The following is a 24,719-nucleotide window of genomic DNA, read 5'->3' as shown; positions in this document are numbered from 1 at the left end:
CTCATGCACTATTTTACTACCTCTGCCTGACTCAACTGACTATCTGATCCCTTCCTGAACAGCATTTGAGTCAACAGCCATCTACTATCTCATAATGTAACACAAAAAGAGCTGCCCCCTCAAATGCCATTGCTGTGAAAACATAAGGATGTAATTTGATTTTCCACAAAAGACAGTGCAGCAGAGCAGTRTCATGTGAAATATTACTGAGAGCTGGTAGGGCTGTTCACTGGATAAGGGGCTACAAAAGCAGAGAAAGCATTTCAGAACCAAGGATCTCGGTAGGAGATGACTAGAATTGCACCAAATACTTTTGTTTTCATACACCTAGGTACTTCTAAATTTTAACTACAGACAAAACACTAAACTGATGTCAGTTATGACTAGGAGAGATGAAGTGTTGTACAAGAGAGTGCCAATGCATCTGTAGAAATCTCCCATCAAGCAAACAAGTGACTATTTCATTTGTACAAAGGAACTGATATCCTAAAACAAACAAATTAAAAAAAAAAAAAAACATAATCCATACTGTGATAACCCCAATTCCACCGCCACTGCTGCTCCGGAGGTAACTCTGAGATTTAGTTTTCAGGTCCAGGAGCACCACGTAGTTGCCTGCAACATACAGCAGTGTTTGGCTATCCATCATCAGTAGGTTTGCAGTTCTCATGCAGTCATATCCAAAAGAATGCCTGAGAAAACTTAGTAAGGAAAATATTTGATACTGGGTTTCTAGAAAACTTTACTAGATGGAAAGAAACAATGCAAATTTCAACCAAAACTGAAATGGGAACCTTGAATCTGGTAACTTTCATCCTGATGGCAATGAATTGTTTCATTCAATAGATAGGCAAAGTGCATCAAATGCTTATAACTAAGGGGTTCTTTAATATTTAAATACAGATTTAATATTTAAATACAGATATAGACAAGCAAAATTCAGTCTTCAATGCGAACTTGACTATGTCTGCAGAGGAAACTACAAGCACTTCTCAAGGTCATATCTCCTACCTTAGGTGACAATACTTATCAAGTCATCCTTTTTTTGTTGTTGTATAAGTTTGTCTTCTGAGTACAAAAGCTAAGAATCTATCTATTTTTTCCCCACTCCTTCCTATAGTTCTATGAAAAAAAAATAAGGTACACATCTCTTCTGCCCACAGTTACACAGGAAGGGGGTAGTCTTACCCTAGTCCTCTGCCTGATCCCGCTAACTTGGTCATGATGTGATTCTGTGGGAATATTTATGAGCAAGCATATTTATGTCCAATGAAAAATTCTAATGAGATCAAGATGATGTCTACAATAAATTTACCTCTGGGTGAGACACTGGACGATCATGGTCCTGGGTATCCCTTTAGTGCCACATAGGGTACTCAAAATCAGGCAAGTGCAGTTTTAAGAACATGCCCTAGGAAATCCCTAGCTCTAAATTTGCACAGCCTCAACCAAAAGGATACTCAAGAGTAAGAAGGTTAACTGGTATCCCAGAGTCTTCAGTGACAAATGGCCGTGAGCATAAATCTTCGTACTGATAGTAGAATGTTTCTGAGATTTTCTTTTCTACCTTCTCAGGCTTTTTTTCTGGCTCTGAGCATACTTCAGTATCGGGCTGCTCTTCYACATCATCTTCTGCATCTCCAAAATGGGAACATAAAGGACAGTTACAACAGTTGTAAATCTTATATTTCTTGTAGCTGTTTGCACCTAACTCCAAAAATGAAGCATACTTAGATTCCTTGCTCTCTTAACACACTAGAAGGTACTCAATAGCAGAAAACAAGCATAATATGTCTTTTTAACAGTTTATCCTGGAACATTCTGTAACAGGCTCTCCCTTAGGTTTCTAAAAACCTTACTGTGAATGTTCAACATTGAAGAAATTAAAGTAAAAACTTTTGAGTGTGCTTTAAAGACAGTGATTTTAAAGCTGAAGACCTTAAGATACTGAAAGTAATTTCAGTTCAGCTTTTTTGGTGCTTAGGTCTTAGCTTTGGAAATCCAATAAAGTTTAAAGTGTCTATTTTAAGCAGATACGGAGTGCATTTCATTATACTAAAAAATGTGTACAAGCACATACTCTTTGCTCTTTCCCCTGCAGACTACAATAGATGCCCTTGTCACAGGTAAGGGATACTGCTAACACGGGACTAAGCAAAGTTCTTTACTGGACTGCAGAGCAGTGCCACAACTTGAAGTCTGATTAGACGTAAGCACCTGTTAAAAGTACTTTCAATTTTGATTCCTCAGGCTGATTCTCCACTATCTTTTTGTAGGTGATGAGGATGTTCATTTTATGAACTTACTATTTTGTTTTGTTTCCTAGATTCTATATGAAAAATACACCAAAGATACTGTTGTATCAGTTAAYAAAAATACTATGCACCCACCCCCAACATCAGATACCAGCCCTAGGCAAGAATGAAACAAAGTAAACAAACTAACCAGGTTAAAAGGAAGAATAGAAACTCACTGGGCGTAACTTGGTAGCTCTGGTCTGAGAGAAACTAGGAAACCATAAAGCAGGGGAATTTTTAAGGACATGACAGAAACTCCTCGGTGGGAAACAATACTCACGAATTAGATCAGTGTCAGATTCCACTTGCTCCAATTCTTCCTCCTGTTCCTCTGCAGTTGGAGATTCCTTTGGAAGGTTAGTTTTGCTTTCTTCTGCAAARGATAATTGGGATCACTAAGTAGGAATATACTCAACCACTTTACTCATACATGCTAAATATAAATAAATTTGTATTATTAAATTTAAATAAATATAATTTCAGGGTAGTAAAGAAAAAAAGCCTTCTGTACATCAATGAATGTTCTGTTGTCTACAAAAAAGTTTGACTTCAAATAACCACATTTTAGAACTTAGCAGAAGGAACAAAGGTAAAAATAACAGAAAAAAAAAATATATATGTATATATACATATTATAGGAAGATCAAACAAATGACAAAAAATTGTTTGCAGGAATTATTAAGGAAGCAAGGATTCTTAAGGATATTAAGGAAGAATTATTAAGGAAGCAAGAATTATTAAGGAAGAGGCTTTGTGGGCTGAAGGACAGCTGGAGCTGCAGATACAGTGCTCAGTCCAGAAATTCTCTGGATGGGGTAATATTTGACCAGTGATAGAATTAAATTTGACAGCATCAGGAGTAACAACTGAAGATGCACACTTACTAGTAAGGAATGGGTAAGTAGTGTGAGAAGACAGAAGCTGTGGTAGGCCCAGTATTGAAATCCCTATGTCCCTGGGAAATCTCTGGGAATACTCACGGACACTGCTGTGATCTGCCTGGGCACCTTCCACTGGTTTCTCATCTGCTCCCTCCTGTCCCGCTGTGGATGATGCCACATTCTCTTTATCTGCTGGTGATAGAAAGACACTTCCATTATTCCTGTCTTCTTCTGCTATTTGAGAATATTTCCATTTGCTCTCAAATGCTCTGAGATTCCCAAACATAATATTTGTGCCTTGTTTGCAAACTACAAGTACAGCTGACCCAGGGATATGTTCAGCTCTATGGGATGAGCTCAAGGCTCAGTTTTCGGGAACCCAGGGCTCTGTGCACTTCTACAGTCATGCACAAGTTACAGACAGGGGAGGCTGAAGAGAGATTTGCATGTTTGGGGCTTCTCTGATATATTCAGGAGAGATTTATTTTTGAGGGAAAAAAAAAGAAAGCTATTCCTCTGTCTTTCCATCTTTCTGGTGGACTTCAAAATGTCTTGAAAGATCATCTGAAGTCATCTGACATTTTCAATGGAAAAGCAAGAGGGTTTTTTCTTTTTAAGAWCTTCTTAAAAGCATTCAACATTCCTTGAAAGTAAATTAATAAAATAATAAAATGAACAAAATTAAAGAACCTTAAGCATCTAGTTCCCATCCCAGAAATTTTTCAGCTTTCAGCTTTTTTTCAGCTTTTATCATTTTTAGAGTGATATAATTTCAGTACTTATCACTATGCCCTAGATTGGAAGAGATTTTAATTTGGCAAATAAAAAATGTGCACATTAATCTCTTAAATAAACTTTTCTGCTCTTTCATAAAGGAACCCAAAAGGGCAAACAGTACTTTTCTTCTAAATTTATTCTGCCTTTTGACTTCAAATGTGGTGTCCATTTCCAAAGAAAACACTTTAAAATTAACATTGGAGCAATTTTCTACAAATATTACACCTATAAAAAAATCCAAATTRAAAAAAAAAAAAAGTCAGAAGTTAAATGTAAAGAAGCCTAAGTGTTCAGATGAGCAAATACTGCCAGAATTAAAACAAATTTCCTTTTACAAGTAAGGTGAATTTTGATACCAAGACAACAAAGGTCCTAAAAAGGCACTTTCTGTTCTTGGCATTAGATCAGAACCCATTTGAGAAAAGATCTTTTGGTGCATATCAGGAAAGCGAAAATATCTAAACGTGTCTATGTATAAASGTTTTCAGAAAGATGCTGAGGGCAAACAGATATTGTACACTGGCCATTATATAGTCAACCTGTCCTACTTTTCTGCTGACAGTTCTGAGGCTTTATCAGAGTCTCACTTTCACACACAATTTCATTTAAGAATGAAATTACTTTTTATCCCTCAGGTATGCTGGGAAAAATTTGAAAGCAGACATCCAGAAATTTTTCAATTCAAAAAATCAAATCAACAGAAAACAATTCCAATATATTTCTACATAGTTTWAAAAAATGAGTTTTTAGTGGGGTAATGAATCTGAAATCATTGAAAACATAGCTATAGATTAGCTATATAAAACTATGGTTGAGTGTTCAAAGACCTGAACTAGAGCTAAGAACGGCGTGTACAATTTTTATTTGCCATTTCACCTCTGGCAGTCTCAGTTATCTCTTGTGAAAAATGTGATAATAATACTTACCCATCTTAGCAAAGTGTTTTGATATCCATAGAGAAAAGTGCTATAAAATTTCAAATTATTGTAACTAATTAGCGCTCATTTATCTTCCAAAAATTAAGACTATTAAGACTAATTTTCATTATAAATTAACTCAACTTTGGAAAATGCTTTAGGCTGAAAGATGGCATGAAAATTTCAGCCTGCATCAATATGTGGGTTCTGGCAATAGAAGGTTATTGCAATGTTCATTGTTCCTATTACACTGATAGTGTTTGAGCACTGTGGCAAGTTTTGAATGTGTAAAATCTGAGGAATGTTCAAGGAGGGAATGTCTGTCCTGGTTGCAAATACTGGGTTTCACAGATCCGGAGAACTATAGTACAGGTTCACTGTGGCATCTGTGTGAACATCGATTTTCTCTCCCTGTACATAYGTTTAGGAGACAGTTTTCTTGAAAAGCTTAGAATTAGAATTTTTGATATTGAAAACTGAGTGGAAAGTAAAACTGATGTGACAATTCTCATGAGGAAAAAAAACAAAGGTAGGTTTGTTATCAGAACATTTCATCAATGCCAAATTATACACCTTGCCTTAGGGCCAGGACCTTAGGGCAAATATCCAAATGTACCTGTGCGTTAATGCTATGAGAAAAAGGGTGAGGGCAAACAGGCATCACACACCGGCCATTCTATACTAATAAATCAGACACAGCTGTGTGTATCATTACCAGTCTGTGTTATCTGTGTCTCATTACCAGTCAGCATCACAAGGAAATTAAAAATAAATGTCAGTTTTAGGTATATAACCATTGATTGTAATAGTGAACATAGCTCTTTCTCTTACGTTAGCTAGAAAGCTCGAGGAAGAGAACAGAAAACACAAGTTTTTGCAGCAACTAAGGATAAACTTAAGGCTGTTTTTCCTACAAAGGCAGGAGAAGGGAAGGATCCGCGGTGTAAGGGGGCGGTTAGGAGCCCCCGCCGCCGTTAACGGCCAAGGCGGCGGGGAGGGCAGGGGCGGYCGCCCGGGGCAGAGCCGCGGCGCAGGGGGAAGCCCGGGGGAAGCCCGGGGGCCGCCGCGGGGCCACGGGGCGGCTGTCCCGTCCTCCCCGACAGCCTCCCGCCACCCGCGGGGCGGGAGAGCCGCCCTTACCTGGCGGCCCCTCCATGGCGGCTTGGCGCCGTGTCCAAGCAACGGCCCCCACGGGCTCCCGGGAGCTGTAGTGCGGCGGCGGGCGCCATTACGCGGGGCGCGGGGCCGGCGCCCGAGCGCCGCTGTCGSGAGCGATTGGAGAGCGGGTCTTTAACCCCCTTAAAGTAGCGGGGTTCCTTGTTGTGCGGTTTGTTTTGTTTTAAAACTAAAATCCCTTCCGGCCGCCCTTGTAGGTGCTTTTGAAGCTAAACATGAAAGCAGAATGAATCCCCCCAAAACTTTGGTGTTTTTCTCCCACGGCGTTGCCGAAATACGTGGAATTGCAGTGTTTTCCCTGCTCACCGCCACCTTGCGCGGCGGTTGTGGGAACAGGGTGACTCGGTGGTACGGCGGGCCCGACCTGCAGCTTCCCTGGGCCTGCGAGAGAGGAGATGGCTGCGCGACCCCGCGGATAAAGGACACCACAGCTCCAAGGAAAAGAAAACGAAATAACACATTTGTGCTGCATCTTCCCTCCTCCCGTTTGGGTTCAGGTCCATCCCTCGARGGAGGACGCTCCGTGCTGGGAAGGGCAGCGGCCACGTTGAGGATTTGCCCGTGTGAAAGGCRAGGGCTGCACGGGGAGCAGCGGACGGGCCGCGCGAGGACGTTTAATGAGTAACTCAGCTCAGTCAGCCAGGGCCCCGCAACCCTCACAACCAGGTTCAGTCGGGAATTGCCGCAGCCCRAGGTTACGAAAACTCCCTCTTGCTGCTGGGGCTGCAAACGCCTCAAAAACTTCGGCGTGAAACTTTCCACGCTTGTTTTGTTTTGTTTTGTTTCCCCRCACAGAAACAAGTAAATACATGGAAAAAAAAACCCGGCAGCTCCGCCGGGTCAGCGGCCCCTTGTGCCGAGGGCACGGGGACAGCCCYGGCGCGTCCCGCCGTGTCGGCAGCGCGGCGGGACGCGAGGCGGGGACGTGCCGGGCAGGGACTGGCGGCCGGAAGGAAGGAAGGAAGGAGGGAAAGAGGGAGGGAGAGGCCGGGACAGGTGCGGGGAGGGCACAGGTGCCACCCCGGGAAGGGGAGGGCCCGCGGGCGGAGGAGGCCTCGCCATGGCCTCGCGCGGGCGCTGCCGCCGGGCGCTGCCGCCGCCGCCGCTGCTGCTGCTGCTGCTCTGGCTGCCGGCGGGTGAGTGGGGCCCGGCGGGCGGCCCGCCTTGTGCCCGCCCGCCCACCGTGGGTTTGGGCCGGGGGACGAGGGGGGGGTCTGCGCTCCCTTCTCCCAGGGTGTCCCCAGGCCCCGGGCGGAGGCGCTGGGCAGGCCTGGGCATGCGGGAGCGGCCGCCGGGGGCCCCTCTGCCGGGAGGTGCYGGGAAGGGGGCTCCTCTGCAGGGAGGTGTGGGAAGGGGGCTCCGCCTCTAGGTGTAATGGAAAGGGGCTCCTCTCCTAGGTGGAGGCACAAAGGTGTCCTCTCCTAGGCTGATGGGAGGAAGTTTCTTCTCCTAGGCCAAGGGGAACAGTTTCCCGCTTCCCCGCGGCCTCCTGTGTTGCTTCCGTGCCTGCGGGTTTCGACCTGAGTACCAGGAAGAAGCCCGGGGATTCCCCGATGCTCAGCCCAGCTCTTGGCTTTTGCTTCTGGATCTGCACCCCCAGCTGCTTTGGAGCCCTGGGGTAGCCCAGCTTGGGCTCTGGCGCATGGTACATGCAGATGGAAACAGGAGCTTCTCTGGACGTCCGCAGGCAGCCTTCCTCAAACAGAGTTGTTTCTTCTCCTCCAGCTTCTCATCTCCTCTAGGGAACGACCATTGTAGCCTTAGATGTCCAGGSTCTTGCTAACGATTGAGGTTGAGGGGCCAAAGCTCGGTTTCTTGCAGAGAACCACTATAGAAAGGGAAACAATAGGGAGGGGTGCTCGTGGGTTATCTTGCTCGGCAGCCACATTCCTGCACGATGTTCTCACAAGCTGAAAACTGGCCTCGCCTGCTCTGAAAGTCAGTGCCATTGCAGTATAAAGTCACAGACCTGAGACAGTGGCATCTTAGGTTGGTAGGGCCTGAATTCATCCTTTCCAAGCAGAGAAGGAGGGCAACAGAAGGCAGCAGAGGAATGCAGTTCAAGTTTAGGAACTTTCCTTATTTTCACAGCTTTTCAGTTGTCATGTGTCATCTTGATCGAGGAGGTTAGTACGAAACATCAGAAATGCTGAGACATCTGATGGTCATCCAGAAGGAACAGTAGGTTTTTAACCTCTTTTAGAAAGAAAGAGAGCTTGTCTTTCAGCTCTCACCTTTTTGTATAATGGAGGTAATGACAGTGAACACCTTTCATAAAGAGTTTTGGTTTCTTCAAAGTGAGAAGCACATAGTGATTTTTGAGTATTGTATTCCTATGTGAAAGATGCTGCCCTAAGAAACCCATGGAACATCTGTTCAGTTTTCATGAGTCTAGGCAGTTCAGATCTCATATAGGGAATATTGCTTGCCAATGACTTCAAAGTTTTGTCAGTCCTTTGGGCATTTGGATATGGGGTTCGTTGCTTGGCTTTCCTGCAGTAAGATACTGTGACTTTGCTGTTTCAAAATGAAAGCCTCAGTGAAACAGGCTGTGTTGAAGTACAACGTAGATGAATAAGAACCACTGTAACTACCTGTCGCCAGTCTTGATCTTGCCTGTTACAGCACTGTGAAAACTATAGAGCCTTGCTTTTGCTGGAATTTTGTACAACAATTGGTATTTCTGTGCTTATGTGTATGTGTGTATATGTTACTTTTTTTTTTTCCAGGAGAGCCTTCAATTCAAAGTTTAGCTTGGTCTGTGTGGAGCATTTTTCAGACAAATGAGTTTGCTCTGCCTGTGCTTCAAGCTGGTGTGTCAAGAGCATTTCAAACCCTGAGCTGAGCAGTACTGCACTAATAGATATGTATATATATCCTACAGCAGAAATTTTTGTTGAGGCAGTTGCACCCATGCAGCTATAGAGTTTCCACCTGGCACAAGCTATGGATGGATAGAGATCACGTTTGCCTGGAGAATGCTGTGGAGACACAACCTAAAAGGGCATTGAAAGAATGGTGCTCACAGGTGTGATCTAGACATCGCTGCAGTGCCCCTGGTTGCCTTGCTGTCATCCTGAAAACATAGAAAGAAGAGAAGATTTTAAAGATGCAATGGAAACGAGTGCTGGTTCATAATGACGCTTTTGACTGGYACCTTCCAAACCTCAGTGCTTACTTTTGTGCTTTCCCACTATCATGCACCCCTCTTAAGGGCCACTCTGCCACACCGCTGCAGGCCCTGTCCTGTGCTCCGGGGTGTACTCCAAACCATGTATCCCACACTTGCTTCGCACTGTTTGCACTGCCTTATCGAAGGGGAGCCAGTGATAACTCTGCTATTGTTAATGACAAGCACAATTTATTGTGTTATCAAAGTTTAAACAAGATAGAGGTGTCACTGGAGTGTGGCTAAACTTATATATGAGAAAGTCCGTGACACCTTGGTCGGTGGATAGAAAATGCTATGGAGACTGTTAGAGATGTGATCAGAAAGTGGGGGAAAAAGAACTTTATGGAAAGAAATAAAGAGGAGGGGAGACTGATGTGTATTGTTCTAAAGCAGGACTGTAATGTTAAAGCTAAAAGYAGTGTTGTCTTCATCACAGCTTTCTGAGGGCTGCTTTAGCAAGATCTTGACAGAATTCATTCAGGCGCTGCAGACCTGCTCTGGTTAGGATGACCAAGCAAGGCAGTCCCGTCCTGTGCACTTTTGGGCCCAAAGAGTTCCCTCCCACAGCCGCGGGGGACAGTTCTACCCAGCAGAAGGAGAGCATGAGCAGTGTGTTAGTAACGACTGGTCATGGTTACTTCAGGGGATGAGTTCAGTCTTAAAGACGAATGGGCCGCTCAAGCCATGGGTGGCCCTGTTAGAAAGAGAGGACTCGCATCCTAGCCAGGAGTCCTGTCTCTGCACAGCGTCGCCAGAGGGGCTGTGAAACATCCCTTCACACACCGTTTGTCAAGCTCTGTGGGATCTCTGGGTCACAATTTCCCTATGAGGCCAAGGCAGACCTACTTCATGTGGTGTTGTGGTCCGGGGTGAAAGCAGTGAAGTGACGCGTGTTCCTGACAGAGCTCTGTGTTCTTGTTTGCAGGTTGCCTCTCCCTGCTGGTGACAGTGCAGGACRTTGAGCGTTACACCACTCTGTTTGCCAGTGTGGTCCTCAAGTGTGACTACAGCACCTCTGCGCAGCTGCAGGACGTCGTGGTGACCTGGCGCTTCAAATCCTTCTGCAAGGACCCCATCTTTGACTACTACTCAACCTGTGAGTGTTGGGCTTGTTCTCTAAGGAGTTCCTCTTAAAAGGACAGCATGGGGAAGGCAGGGAACTGGGAAATAGAGGCTTTGGACCTCTTTCTGTCCAGGTGAAGCAGGCCTGGGCTCCAAGAAAAAGAGGACACAGCTTTCATTTCCCTTGCAGCGTCAAGGCTTTATGACACCTTATCAGAGAAATCCTGGCTGAAGCAGCCCATCTGTCTTCTTTGGCCTCAACTTGGAAGGCAGGGAGCTCTTCTGTTTGGCACCTGTCAAATTTGGCAGCCCGACATTCTGCCAAAGCAGGAAGCAAGGGTCCTGCAACACGAGGTTTTTATGGCTTCATGAGGGGCTCATGATTAAAGCTAGGGGCCAGGTGTTACTGATTTTAGGAAATAGAAACACGTGCATTCTGGAGGGGAGAAAGACCTGTAAGTGGTAGCACCTTGTGTGCAGACATTCCGGTGTGTGTGGCCTTCTTTGAGGAGTGTTTAAAATGGTGGTTCAATACATTGAGATATAGCATGGAGGCCCTTAATGAGCTTTGCACTCTCCTCTTCACTGCAAGCCCCTTAAAGATAATGTTGAGTGTTTGTATGAATTTTCTCCCCAAATTTAAGATCACAAATGCTGTGCAACCTAACATTGAACCACCAGGCAGGTCTCTCATAAGAGTAATGGGCAATAATTGCCTCTAATCTTTCATGAGTTCTGCTGAAGAAGTGTTGAATCCTGAGGTGGAATCACATGTTGGTTCTTTTCTGTCTTTATGAACCAGACGACATGCAGTGGGGTCCAGGTGGGAAAAGTAGACATTTCCTATGGCACTTCATATGTGTCTAGAGATTTGGTGTTGAAATAAACACACTTTTTATATTCCTTCAGTAGTCCTAAAGAGTTGTGTGACTTTTTTCTTTGCTGTTTGTCTTCATCCCTGGAGCTACCCTGCTGCTTACCATCACCAGCTTCTTTCTGCTGTCATTCTTTCAGTTGTGAGTGCAGGAGCCATGYCTGCAGCTTCTGCATTCTCAGAATCTCTGTCAGTTCTGTGGCTCTCTTTGCTTTTAAGAACTCAAGTGGCTTTTGAAGCCGTGATTCTTATTACTAAACGAAAACAGATGCATGTAATGTTTAAGAGTTTCTCTACTGTGTACAAGAGAGTAGAAACTGCACCTTTGAAATAACTTTTGGCCTCTGTTTTGATGATGTTTGTAGCGTACCAGGCCGGGTTAGCCCTTGGCCAGGATCCATCTAATGACTGCAATGACAACCAGCGGCAGGTACGCGTTGTCATCCAGAAGTATGGGCAGAATGAGCCTGTGCTGGGCGTCGACTACCGCCAGCGCAAGATCACCATTCAGAACCGTAAGTGACAGGGATTCTCAGCGGGCAGCGGAGCCGGCAACTGTCTAGTGAAGAGAAACATGAGTGTGGCTAGTAACACCTGTAGCTTACATATTCTGTGAGGTTGCAGTGGAGCACAATTCATGAGGGGCCAAGCGCCCTTTCCATGGTTTGAGGGTGTTAAAGGCTCTGCAAGCTAAGGCAGAGTTGAGGATGTGCCTTGTGGTACAGTGACCTGTATTCAGTGTGCTGTGGCCTAACCTGAAATAGCTTTAAGGTATGAGCTTGTGTTACATCCTAAGTGTGGTAAGCATCCTAGGCATCTTTCTTTTATTGTATATTTGCTATATTTCTGTTTTATTTGATGTGGTTTCTTGAAACCCTTCTGCTTCAGCTTCTTCCTGTGCCAAAACAACAAGATGATTTCTTGATAAGAGGAGAAGGAAGTGTGGAAGGCTATATAATGTGACCTTAGGAAGAGGTGTATTTCAGTGGTTTCCTGTTTTTTCATGGAGCTAAYGAGGTGTCCTTCTTGCCAGTGAGGTTGTCAGTGCTCTGAAACCAACGTTGGTAGTCAGCAGCAGCAGATCTCTGCTGAAAYCCATCATCCAGCAGTCCTCTGGTACTCCATTCCACACAGGATTAGCCCTTCTTGTAAGTGACATGGCTTGGCAGCGACACAAAAGAGAAAAGTGATCAGCAGTTAATACCATTTACCAGGAGTTCTCTGTAGACTAAAATGGGACTGTGTTGTTTCCACCTGAAGATGGTGACTGTGTGTTGAAGGAGGGGAGTCGCAGCACRATGTCGCCTGCAGGAACGGGCCTGAAAGCGGCGCTGGTCTTGGAGAGCCTCCTAACCTGTGTGTCCCTCTCCCACAGGGGCAGACCTTGCCATCAGTGAGGTCATGTGGTGGGACCATGGCGTGTACTACTGCACCGTGGAAGCACCGGGAGATACATCAGGCGACCCGGACAAGGAAGTTAAGCTAATTGTTCTCCGTAAGTGCCTGACATCAGTGCCCTGGGTGTCCCTTGTCCTTCTACTCCCATCCCAACATGTCTCCTGGAGTGGAGAGGTGCTCAGAACTTACTGGTTATTGGTACATCAGGTTCCTCTCTTTTACTCTGTGTCTCCCATAGACTGGCTCACCGTACTCCTTATCGTCCTTGGTGGGCTCCTCCTTATCCTGCTGATCGGAGTGTGCTGGTGCCAGTGCTGCCCCCAGTACTGCTGCTGCCACGTCCCGTGCGCCTGCTGCCCCCGGCGCTGCTGCTGCAATGAGGAAGGTGAGGTGTGAGCACACACATGTCCAGCCGTGGCTTCTGTCAAGGCAGAAGCCTGATGCACAGCTTGCTCTGCTCCAGGTACTCCCTGTGCTTCAGCATCACAATTGGGCCTTTCTCTGGCCAGGGTAGCCTTCATATAATCTAATAGAGAAGGGAAGCGAGAGTATGTGGATCCCACCCTGYTCCTCTGGACTCCTTTCAGAAGTTCCTCCCCTCTCACAGCTTACTGCCGCACTCTCACATTATGCAGGGCATGGTCACTCCCCTCGGGTGAATAGATCTGGGCAGTTTTCTTTCCAGTCCTTCCGTGGTTCATTTGTCTGTGCATCAGAGGGAGGCAAGTGAGTGCCTTGTCCTCAGTATCATCTGCTGCTCTCCAAACGGGCCTAGTCTTGAGGTACCTGAGAGGAAAAYGTGAGACTTTGTCTTGTGGGTGTTTTAGATCTATTCCTTCTACAAGCRAAGTGTTTTTGTTTGTTCACTTTTTGTTCACTTTTTGTTTGATGAGGAGGATGAGGAGAAAGAAAGGAGGAAGATGGTCTGTCTTGGTGGCTAACCCTGCAAATGCTTTCTGACTTTTTGAGRTTCGAGAGGGACATTGTCATGCATAGTTTTCAGGAATAAAATAAAGATTCTGAAGTCGGTGCTTGTTCTGTTAGTAGGACCAGCCAGGGATAGTGCTTGAGTTCATTCCATCAGGGTTATTTAACCTCTGTGCTTTTGTATCTGAAACTTTGCAGTTCTGGAGKAAGGCAAGCTGGAATAGATCTCTGTATCTTACATGCTCTGACAGGAATCAAATGCAACAAAAACATTTACGTGTCATTGAAATCACTCAGTCCTTCCTAGATGCTGCAAGGAGAGGATTTTTGAACAAGGAACTGTGGGTTTTGTGCTCCTTTACCTCCGAAGAGTTTTGTGGTGTACCTTGGTGCACTTCTCCAAGAGCTGCAAGAACCTGCTTTGAGGGTGTTAAACTTAGGCTCAATTTGCTAAGCGATTTTGGAGGGAGAACCGATTGTTTATCTCATTTGCTAAAAACAAACAAAACAGTTTCTGGGGACTTTTTGCTCTCTCAAGTGAAATGCTTGGTGGTGAGGAGGCTGTGAAAACTTGGCAGAAAAATCAGGTTTTTTTAAGGGAGAGAGAGAGAGAGTTGATGGAGATAGAAGGCTCATATATCCAGGCTTCTTGGTTCTCAGCAAAGGAGCATTCAGAAGCTCTTTGTTGATGTTTTTCTGTGCTATGGGAGATAACAGCATACTCCAGACTATTGTCTTTCCTGCCTCCTACTGAGGATAGGCAGAAAGGATTTTTGTGGAGTTCCCCAAACCTCTCCCGGTTCATGAGAGAAGTTACGAACCAATCCAGCCTCCTTAACTAGCTGCTGGATTCTCTGGCTGTAATTTTCATCCCAGCTACTTCCCTCTATCCCCACTGCAAGGGATCTACCTACCTGGGTCTAGTGCATCTTCACTTCTCCCTGCCTCTAACCCTTTTTTTTTTTTTTTTGGCCTCCAGGAAAGGAACAGGCATCTGAAAAAGCAGATGATGATTGAGACAGGTGGTATCGTTAAAAGGGGGGGAAAAAAAAAAAAAAAGGTCCTGAGGAATAACCATTCTACACAACAGTGTAGAACCAATCAAACAGTGGAAATCCTCAGTTAAATGTTAGAATTATTGAGTCCAACTGAACGTRGCTGAGTCCTTCCCAGCTCCTGGCCACTAGAGGGTAGCCTAGATCTGCTGTACAGGCAAAGATGCCGCTGGGAAGGGGTAGCACTGGATGTTTTAGAAGTCAGGTCWTTAGCTAACGCAGTTGTGAGGCTAGTAATAAAAGTAGCAAATTGTTTGCGTRATTTAGAGTTGGTGTTACAGAAGTATTATATATGCCTTGGGGCAAGCCATTTACCTTCCCTATGGCAAGTCCACTGAGCRAACTTTCATAGTGGGGAATGCGTGGGGCCGGGAGTGAGGCATGCTCCCAAATGCTGGTAACAGTTATGAATTTTGGAACTGTGAGGAATTTGTCATTCTTCAAATCAATATATGCAAGAATTGGAAAAAARAAATCTAATACTTTTGCTTTGCAGATGTGGAACCAACCAGAGTGCTGAGTGCTGTGTGTGTCAGGTTCAAACTGGGAGATGAGCTATCTGGGAAGGAAGGGAGGATGAGAGTGTGTAGGAAGTCCAGGGGTAAATATGCATTTGTGCAGAGAGAACAGAGAGTCAAAGAGATGTGAAGATTTAGGCCCCAGTGACTGCCTTCTTAGCCTGAGGAAAGAAACCTGTAGTGCCTTCTGCTCCTCGGGGAAGACCTCAAAAGCTAGAGATGTGCATTCAGCAGGTAGAACCTGCAGGTAGGATGGTCTCAAGCTGATAATGGGAGGAGCAGGAGAGGAATCAATAAGGCCTYTCCTTTGTTTTTATCTCTCCCCCTTTTAAGAGTAAAACCTGAGCTCAAGGAAAACCCTTAAAGATAAATAAATAAAATTTTAAAAAGGCAAGTTTTACATAAAACATGTGAAAGGTGGTACCTCAGGCCCCAGTGTTCTGAAGAAAAATCACAGTATTAGGATTAAAGCCCTGAAGTTTCCACTTTGATTTTCAGCCTTTTTGCAGCCAAACAGGAGAGGGCAGGGAAGTTTGGAATGCAGAATGAACAGGAGCTGCCTGAACTGTGGGGAAAGCAAAGGATGTGRTGGGATGCAAGGGCGTTCCCCATTTTGCTGCAAGTTTGGGCCTGTGTAAATTCAGTGAAACACTTAAAGGAGGACATGTATGTGATCTGCTGAACAGCAGGAGCACTCCATGAAATGAAGGGAATGGCTCAGTCCCAAAGCCTACAGTGTGAAGACTGCAAGCTGCAGACGAACCCAGGAGACAGAGTTAACTGGAGCTGAGCTGCAGCCGGCTTTATGCAGAAGCAGCAAGGTCTATGCAGACAACCTGTTTGCCACTCGTCGCTTCTAGTCCCATAGCTTTTAACTCTGACAGTCAAATTTAGCGAGATTTATCAATGGGTAGAGATCTCAGACCAGATGTTACTATGTGTCTCCTGAAACATATAGCCCCACATAGTTAGTGCCTTACATAAGAAAACATGGCAATGAAACTCTGCCTGTTTTCCGACTCCAGAGAAGCCAAGTAGGAGCAACTTTGCAAAGACCTGAGTTGCAGAAAAGCTTCACACAGCAATGACAGACATGCACAGCCAGGTTTTGTAAGATCTGGGGCTTTCACAACTTACTTGTTTCTAAACTTAAGTGTTGGTCATCTGTGATAGAAGGAGTGTCAGTAAGGTGATGCTTTTAGATATTCCCCAAAAGGAAGCAGCAGTGAGGGATAATTTTGCAGAGATGTCTCTGAAGAGGATGTGAGTTGGAAGAGTTGCAAAACAGGGAAGTGGGCTTTGAGCCTGGCCCTGTCAGTAGGAATCTGAAGCTTACGATGCAGGAAAACGGTGAGAGAGGAATTTCCATTGGGTTTGCTCCCTTGGTCCACAGGACATCGCTGTTGAGAAGAGGAATTTTAGTTTGTTCACCTGTTTGGTCATGCTATCCTAAGGGATTTAATTTTAGCACTCATTTAGAGATAAGTAGAAAGAGACAGCAAGAGTGGGTGAAGSACTGGCAAGGGAGAAGCTGGACAGTGCATCTCTGACTGCTTTATTTGTGCTATGGGGAGGAAAAGGTTTTAACTGATGTGGAAAACAGGGTCTGAACAGAGTTTTCATGAAAGGCACGGAAAAGGTCTTGTTTAATTGTAAATTAAAGCCAAATGCAAGCTCCGATGGAGAGCTGGCAGAGTTTTAAGAGGGAGAAAGCAATGTAGTATATCTTGCTGTGTAAGATATTATTTCCCACCTTTCCACAGCTGTACTCATAATGATGGGGCAGGTGGACAGGTGGAACTAAGTCTTCCATTTGGATATAAGCTATGAACTTCATCCTAGTGCTAGTAGATCCCAGTTGCTGTAGCTGTAACCTGACTGTCTGGCACTAGCCCTTCTGTTTTAGATATCCCTGTGAAGCAGTGCAGCTCTCCCTTGCTCTGTGGGGTGGAGAGCTGTTCATTCTGTGGTTTTCCAATAAGTGATCACACCAAACATGCAATGTATCGAGCAAAACGGTGCTGCACGTGTGCTGCAGGCTGTGCTGCGGGGAGAGCTGCTGTGAGCATTCTTCTTTTGCAGCACTGGAACGGCATCACTTCATGAAGCAGGCTCGTGCACTGGCACCCTGGATGTCACCTAACATGATCTACAAAGGTGGTGATGGGAATTCCCAACTTTCTTCTTACAAGCTGAACCCTCTGCTGCAACGAGGTGAGACCATGGGCATTGTTTYGGAGGGAAATCAGGATGAGAAACTGGTCGCTTCTCACAGGGGCTCAGCAGTGAGGCTTCGGCCTCTCTACCACGAAAGCAAAAAGCAGCGAGCACCAGACCACAGAAGTGCTGGCTCTGTTGTATCAGCAGTATGTTTTAGATCCACCTAGGTGGACCTTCCTAGTCTCGGTGCTGGGGAAATTGGTCTAATGCCGTGGGGTGTATTTGTGCTGCACCAGTGACTGCAGGGTAAATATACCCAGCTTATCTTGCGTCCTGTAGTAGAGGAGGATCCTGTCGCTTTGCTCTGCTCTACTGGTCACGGTCAACTCCTTAGAGCCAAAGTTGATATGACAAGTGAAGTGCAATTTGTTTGACTTGTTATCAAATGTCTAGTCTTCATGTGTTTGAGGGCAAATGGCCTTCTGTGCAACAGCTCTGTCCTGCATGCAGTGAAGAATGAAAGGCTCGTTACTGAACCAAGAAGGATTTTTCCAGATATTTCTCCCCAAAATTAGTTATTTTGGTTACATTAGTATCATTTATATGTGACTTTACTGGAGGAGGGAAGATGGAGTATCTAAAGTTCCAGAGAAATAAGCATTATCAAACAAAGAAAAAGTAGGGAAAATTGAGCAAGAAAAGTAGGGAAAATGAACATAATGACTTCCCAAATATTTTTGTAATGAATTTCCATCTGAAATTATCTTTCTGTCACTAGCTAGTAGTCACAGATTTATACTGTGTCTGGTTGTTTGAAGAAATAGTTTGCAAACATCTTGAATGCTAGATCCAAGGTGTTTGAGCACACACTGTTTGAGCACACACTTTTTCAGCCTGCTGGTTAATTCGATAAAATTACTGTTTTTTCCACCCAGGGCACCAGTTCTCTTTAGGAAGATGTGGTGACTGAGCCATGATGATTTAAGACACTTAAATGGGTCACTAGGAGAAAACAAAGTTCTTTGGGAGGTCTTTTTAGTTTGTGCTTTCATAGTTATCGAGTCATTCATGCTTAAGTTTCCACTAAATTTATTTAAGGTCAGTTTTGAAACCGTACAAGTGTTGGGTAGAAGGGATGTCTAAGGCCATCGAGTCTTAGCTCTTGCTCAAAGCAGGACTATCACCCACTTAGATCATGCCAGACAGTGCTTTGCCTGATGAGTTTTGCAAATCTCTGTGGACAGAGATGCCATGACCTCTTTGTGTACTTTTGCCAGTGCTACACCATCTTCCTACTGAAGAAAATTTGTCATTTGCTGCTTAATCTGTACATAGATATGTGTGTGCATTTACATATACAAAAGTTTCTTCTTTTTGTAGTATTGCCTCATATTGCTTCCATTTCAACAAGATGTAACAGGAAAGCAGAACACTATGAAAGTTCTGATTTTTTTTTTAATTGAAATTTAGCATTAGTGCTGTAGGGAGAAAAAAAATCCTCTTTCTAAGCATATCAGCTGGATTTCCTGGTGTGCTGGGTGACCGATTTCTTATGTGGGTGTAGCTCAGACACAGATAGTGCTGCAGTTTACCAGTTACTATGATTGTCCCTTACCCTGTGCCGTGWGGATGCGCAGCCTATGGTGCTTGAGACTTGCATGGCCCTTGCAGAGGCCTGTTTGCAGTGAGGAAGAGGAGGAGCAGAGATGCCTGGGAGGTTTTCAGCCAGGATTGCCTGTGCAGAGAGGCCTTTTCTTCCTTGTTTTGCCTTGACGTGCCGCGTTGTCCTGTGCTCTCCTCCTCAGACGTGTCTCTGCATAGCAGCATTCCACTGGTGCAGCCACAAGGCCAGCTTTTTTCTAACAAGGGTGTCTTGGACTACCTGGAGTCCGAAATCCAGAACCTTAACCTGTCCTCCCACCAGCGGCAGGCCGTGCCGCACGCAAGCCTGCTCTCCTCCCTGGGCTCCGACATTGCGGATCACCGGGAGCCGCGACTGCCGCCTCACGTCGACCCTGTCCCCTCCGTGCACAGCAGCAGCAACTCCTCCCGCCCGCACAGAGATGCCCACACGCCGCGGCCCTGGGACTCCCCGGCGGAGAAGCAGAGGGAGCCCCGGCCGTGGCCTCGGCACCCTGACCAGGATTTCCACTCCAGCCGCGGCCGCGAGCCCTGGGCCAGGCAGCAGGAGGAACGCGCAGCGAGGCAGGGCTACGACGGCCGGCCCTGGCGCCCCAGGCAGGATGTGTCACCCGTGCGCCACGCCGACAGGGCCAAGAGCAGCAGCAGCAGCAGCAGTTTCTACCCAGAAGAGAGCAAGGAGCGCTCCGGCCAGCGGCGGGAGCCGCGAGAGCCGCCCGCGGGGCGGCGAGACTACCAGCACCACGCGAGGAGGGCCGAGGGCTCCGGCCACCGGCCGCGCAGCTACTCGCCACCATCCCGGCGAGGCTCGTGGAGCTCCTCTGAAGAGCAGGTCCGAGTCCCGGCGGCAAACCGCAAGCGGCACCGCCGGTCCCGGGAGCGGCCCGAGGACAAACCGCCCAGTTACCGCTCGCTAGAAGTCCTCCCGGACCGGGACGGCAAGCACCGAGACGGCGCGGAGCCGCGCTCCGTAAGTTAGGCGCTCTCGAGGCKGCAGCGGGTTCCTCGGCACTGTGGGCGGTTGCTTGGTGCTCCTTGCACCCTGCTGCCTTTGCACACGAGGGCAAGGAGTGCTGGATGCCATGTGCAGCTTGCTTACCAAGAGGCTGTGGAGTTCCCTCCCTTCAGACACATGTTGCATTGCTGTAGTATGTTGAGGGGCAAAGCGAGCAGCCAAATCAAGTAGCTCCCTTCTCCCTACACCCTCCAGTCCCTACTTAAAGCCTCTATGCACTCATGTTAGCAAAGCTGCTCTCCCGATATTGCTTGGGGAGGAGCATGTCCAGAGAAGGCAGCACTACTGAGAACCCCTTTACAATCCTCTCCGGTTTTGGTCTGCTTCTGATTTCTTTTAATATCTGCATAACTCTGTAAGCAGTCTCCACTGCTTAATGTTTGTAGTGTCTTGGTGGTGTTTCTAACGTGGTTTGTATGGAAAAGCTTCCAGGTAAGATGCCTAAAGCTACCTGCATTGGACTTTAAGATCATGAGTGGCTATAGTRACAAAAAACATGTGATCCTCCAGGCTAGGATGGAAGAGAATGAGCTGGGGCTCCGGATCATTGGACGTGCATTGGACATGTGGCAATGAACCACTAGTTTTCTCAACTCACCTTATTTCAATTTACACTGGGGCTAAATATGAAGTAGCAATCCAAGTTGAGAAGCTACTTGGCTACTTGAGAAGCTTCATATCCAAAAGCTAGTTGTCAAATTACCTAGCATGCCTTCTTTGGGTATAAAAAAAAAATAATTTTTTAAAGTGTGTTCATATCCCATACACACAGAATTTTTCTTGGTGAAACTCTTCTCAAAGAGTTGTATTTTGCAGATTACCAATCTCCCCTCTGAGTTTTGGAAGGAAACACAATTCCATTCCCAGCTGAGATGTACATTGGAATGGTTTTGCTATGGGGATGAGAGCAGGCAGGTAGACTTATGATTTCTATGCATCCTTCCATGTTCCTGAATCTCTTTATTTTCTCTTGCAGGAGCGAGCAAGTTCCCGCAGTGGAAGAAGCATAGTCATTTAATGTCGATGCTCCAAGACCTGAGATTTCCACTAAACTCCTCTTAACTGTCCCACCCTGTAGGCTGGGATGGCTCCTTTTGATTGGACAGGCAACAAGCAAAAACTCAGTTTCTTCCCATGAAACTTGTAACTCTCAGGAATCTATGTTTAGTGCCCATGAAAGCAATACCTAATGCATTCTTACTGCTGTTTTGATCTGCAAACTTAGGTTTGCACTGGGCTGTGGCCTGTTGAAAACAGCCTGTTGGAAATGAAGTAGTTCTAGTGGCATTGAACAAAAGGTTATATTCCCAACCTTTAAATAAAGGAAGTAGTTGTCCTTTTTGGGTGCTCTGGCATGGCAGGGAGCCCAGCCCGTAGAAGATCCTTCACACACTGCTCACTGGTAAATGGCTCAGGGACTCAGAGTTGTCTAATCACGGAGCAGTACATTAATTTGGGTTGGACGAAACCTCTGGCAGTCATCTGGCCTGGCCCTCTGGCCTCCTGGGAGTGAGATGTAGTGAGACAGAGCTTTCCAGAGTGCTCTGCTGTGCTTCAGAGTAGGCAGGATTTGCTGCTTCTGCCTTGCTGCTTGGCGTAAGGGACAGTTGCTTCTGTTCASCTTGGAGGCCTGTCTCCCAGGCAGAAGCAGCAGTGTTAGATGCATCTCTCACTGCCTTAAAAAGAGCTCACGAGCACATCTGAAAATTGCCAACTCACCTATCTGTCACTGAGTGCAGTACCTTGAGCCACCTGTGGTTAGGGGGCTTGTGCTCGCCTTTAGCCAGCATTGCCTTTCTTTGTAAATTTAAGGGGCTGAATTTAACAAGATTTGGCTGCCCTCACAGGGCCTGAGCAAGATATGACTACTGTACCTGGTCTTGTGGACCAGAATTTCCTGTAACTCAAGAAGCATGAGTTTGATGGATATTTATTTCCTGAGCCATGCACTCTTTTGTATGCATTTTATGCTCTCCCTTTGCAATCTGTGCCATCTATTGTGTACACACGATATGGCAGAAGGCTCTGTGAGAAGTCTTACAGTCACTTTTACTGCTGCCCTAACAGTAATACCAACTCTAAATGTGTTGTGCGCCTGAGCTGTAGACAGATTTTCTTATCTGTTACTTTGCAATTAGAACAGAATTTATCTGTGCTCCAAGAACAGCTGCTAAGGAGAACAACTTGCCATTTTCCTTTGATGCGATTCATCTACTGTTTCCATGAGAATGTGGTGGAAAAGCAGAGATGTTCCCTACATCYTTAGATACTGGCTCTCTCTACAGGAAACTGGCTTTCCAAATGCAGTTCTTGGATTCGTGAGGCTCAGTGGTTTCTGAGGAGCTTCTGGAGCATCTTGTGAGGATCTTTTTAACACAGAGGAACTACTCATTAGCCAAGGTCAACTGTTACGCTACCTGGCTTATTTCCTAGATGGGACCAGATGGGACACTTTCTAGTCTTCGTTGATGTCCCAGGTGATGATGTGCTTASGCTTTCCCTTGGAAGACTGCCTTGGAGATGCTTTCATTTTGGCCACCTCCCTTATTCTTTTCTTTCGACAATGACGGAAAATTTCTTGCATCGATTGAATACTTCCAGCTGGATGCCTGAAACTGTTGCTGGTCAACTAAAGGCCGGGATGGGGAGCACTCACTTTCCTGCAGTTCTTTGCTTGGTAGTGCTGATTTCGGTGTACAGAGCGAGCGTAGGAGGACTTGCTCGTCCCTCCCATAGGGTTGTTTCAGAAGCGGAGGCGCAGGGAGTGTTGTACAGCAGGTGTTGGCTAGCCCAAAAAGGAATTAAATGGATCCTTCCAAGCCGCAAGAGCAACTCCAAAGTTGGAATTCAGGGAGGGCAGCCTGTGACAAGCTCAGGCTTCGACTGCCCTAGACCCAAGCTGTGAACCACGTGAACCGACCCATGAGTTATGCTTGCTGTGTGGGGAAGTAAGTGTGTTTGCAGAACTTGCAAAGCCAGTATCAGTCTTGAACCTGACTGCTGAGCTCACTGGCTGTGAATCGTTTTTCTTCTTTTTTAATGACATGCTGGTGATGGGACTTAATGTTCTGAGGGTTTTATGCATCCCTTGTTTTATGATTGGATTCTTTTTTTTTTTTAATTTCAGAGGAGTTTGTGGTGACCATAGTGATAGAAAACATGGGGCTTTTTCTTCCAAAACTGTTCTCTTGTTCTGACTTTAGAATAGCCTTTTGCCAGCTACTAGTAGTTACCCAGGGTCTGGAAGATTGAAAGCTGAATTAGTGATTCTTGGAAGCTGAATTAATGGCTTGAAATTTGAGTCTCTCCTTTCCTTCCCATATATCTATGCAGGAAAACCTCTGCTTCCTGTCAGCTCAGYCTTACTCAAATGTCCATTGCAGGAAGGACTTCCCCTCTCTCCATCAAGGGCAGAGTCTACTGACACCACCTGAGATCCCAAGATGGTAGCACAGAAGAGAGTTTACTCACTTTCACGTATAAATGTGTATAACCCAACATTTGTCCAGCAAATTTTCCCAAGAGCTGCCCCCTTCATGCACGCTGCAAGAAAACCCAAATGACTTTGTGTAACAGCAGCAGCTGTTAAAGTTTGCTGCTGTGGTATGAGCAAACTAACTGCAGATCCAAACTTTTTGATCCAAATCCTGTACAGGATCTTATTCCTTGCTCTTGTCCCTGTAATTGAGCTAGGGTGGCTGACTGTAGATTGTGTAAATTTGCAAAATATATGCTATCTGAAGTTTGAAGAGCTTTATCATTACCATGCTTGAGCTCCTCTTCAGTCACTTTGTTCGTATTTACAGAAACATCAAACAGAACTCCGTGGAAAACTGATTGTATCTCAGGCTTAATTCTGCAGCTTCTTAACTTGCAGACAGAAGTAGATTAGGTCATCCAGCAGGGAATCAGAAATGGTACAAGATGCACTAAAATCTGCTCCACAGACCACTGTGGTTCATAAAATATCAGTTGGTGGGATGTGAAATAATTAAAAAGGAAATTTTGACATGCATGCTCCATGACTGCAAGCAGACAGAAAAGTGGGAAGAAAATAGGTTATACTTTGAATGCTTGTTTCTCTTTTTAATGGRCTGCAAATGAAAGCCATTTGACAGCGCTGCACATGACTACATGGACTTTTTCCTCCAGGAAGATTACAGGGTCTATTGACTTTCAAAAAGGCAGAGAGAGAATCAGACAGCTCCAATACTACACACTGAAAAGAAAAACACAGTAGGAAGTAGTGTAGCGGCCTCGCTCTTTCTGTGCTCTAATGTATTTGTGGTTAATTTTCAGCCCCTGCAAAGAGCTGATGTTCACCTGTCAGCCCACGTGTGGTGAGAGAACTAGAGTACGTGTCACGTTTGGCAGTTATTGCCGTTCTGGACTTCTGTTGTTCATGCAATTGAAGGAACATATCTTACCTCAAGAATGAATTTTTTTCTGTACCATTGACATTAAAAGTGCCTTGATAACATTTGGGACTACCTTAATTAAAGTAGGAGTGTAATGAATAAGGGGCCATGACATGTGGGGCAGATAAGGATGCCCATGCTGCTCCTGGCAGCTGCATCCCACCAGAGATTCRTAAAAGAGATAAAAAATCATGTCATTTTCCTTTGATTAAGAAAGGACTTGCATTATCTGGCTTCCTTGCTTATTTGCAGAGCACCCTGCCATTCTAGAATGCCATTCCAGGAATGGAGGGCAAGGGCTGCTGCTTGTGTAATCATCGATCTGCTCTTGGCAATTGCCTGCTTGGCAGGAGAAAGTGCTGAAGAGCCCACTTGCTATCTCTGGGATTGGGTTCACGATACACTAACTTGAGCCCTAGCTAAAGTTAGGC

The 24,719-nt window shown here is 45.7% G+C and overlaps 2 protein-coding genes across 2 annotated transcripts in view; one reads left to right on the top strand and one right to left on the bottom strand.

Moving 5' to 3' along the window:
• Nucleotides 1-6,028, bottom strand: part of CFAP44 (cilia and flagella associated protein 44) — a 38,490-nt gene extending 32,462 nt beyond the window's left edge. Inside the window, exons 1-5 of the mRNA XM_026037228.1 lie at nucleotides 6,013-6,028; nucleotides 3,278-3,412; nucleotides 2,578-2,670; nucleotides 1,461-1,632; nucleotides 530-692 (exon numbers count right to left, since the gene is read on the bottom strand). Coding sequence (XP_025893013.1) covers nucleotides 530-692; nucleotides 1,461-1,632; nucleotides 2,578-2,670; nucleotides 3,278-3,412; nucleotides 6,013-6,028 — 579 coding nt within the window. The remainder of the gene's footprint in view (nucleotides 1-529; nucleotides 693-1,460; nucleotides 1,633-2,577; nucleotides 2,671-3,277; nucleotides 3,413-6,012) is intronic.
• A 1,128-nt stretch (nucleotides 6,029-7,156) lies between these two features.
• On the top strand, nucleotides 7,157-21,371 carry ILDR1 (immunoglobulin like domain containing receptor 1; the record flags this gene model as incomplete). Its single annotated transcript, XM_026037227.1, has 8 exons — nucleotides 7,157-7,184; nucleotides 10,146-10,316; nucleotides 11,522-11,671; nucleotides 12,532-12,651; nucleotides 12,793-12,939; nucleotides 17,137-17,268; nucleotides 19,020-19,825; nucleotides 20,847-21,371. Coding segments are annotated over 8 exons (1,596 nt in total), but the record flags the coding sequence as incomplete, so codon positions are not given.
• Between the last annotated feature and the right edge of the window lie 3,348 nt (nucleotides 21,372-24,719).

Source organism: Nothoprocta perdicaria, unplaced genomic scaffold (assembly GCF_003342845.1).
Source record: "Nothoprocta perdicaria isolate Ctin4 unplaced genomic scaffold, notPer1 scaffold_193, whole genome shotgun sequence".
NCBI classification, from domain to species: Eukaryota; Metazoa; Chordata; class Aves; order Tinamiformes; family Tinamidae; genus Nothoprocta; species Nothoprocta perdicaria.
This window is presented reverse-complemented; position numbering and strand designations above follow the sequence as displayed.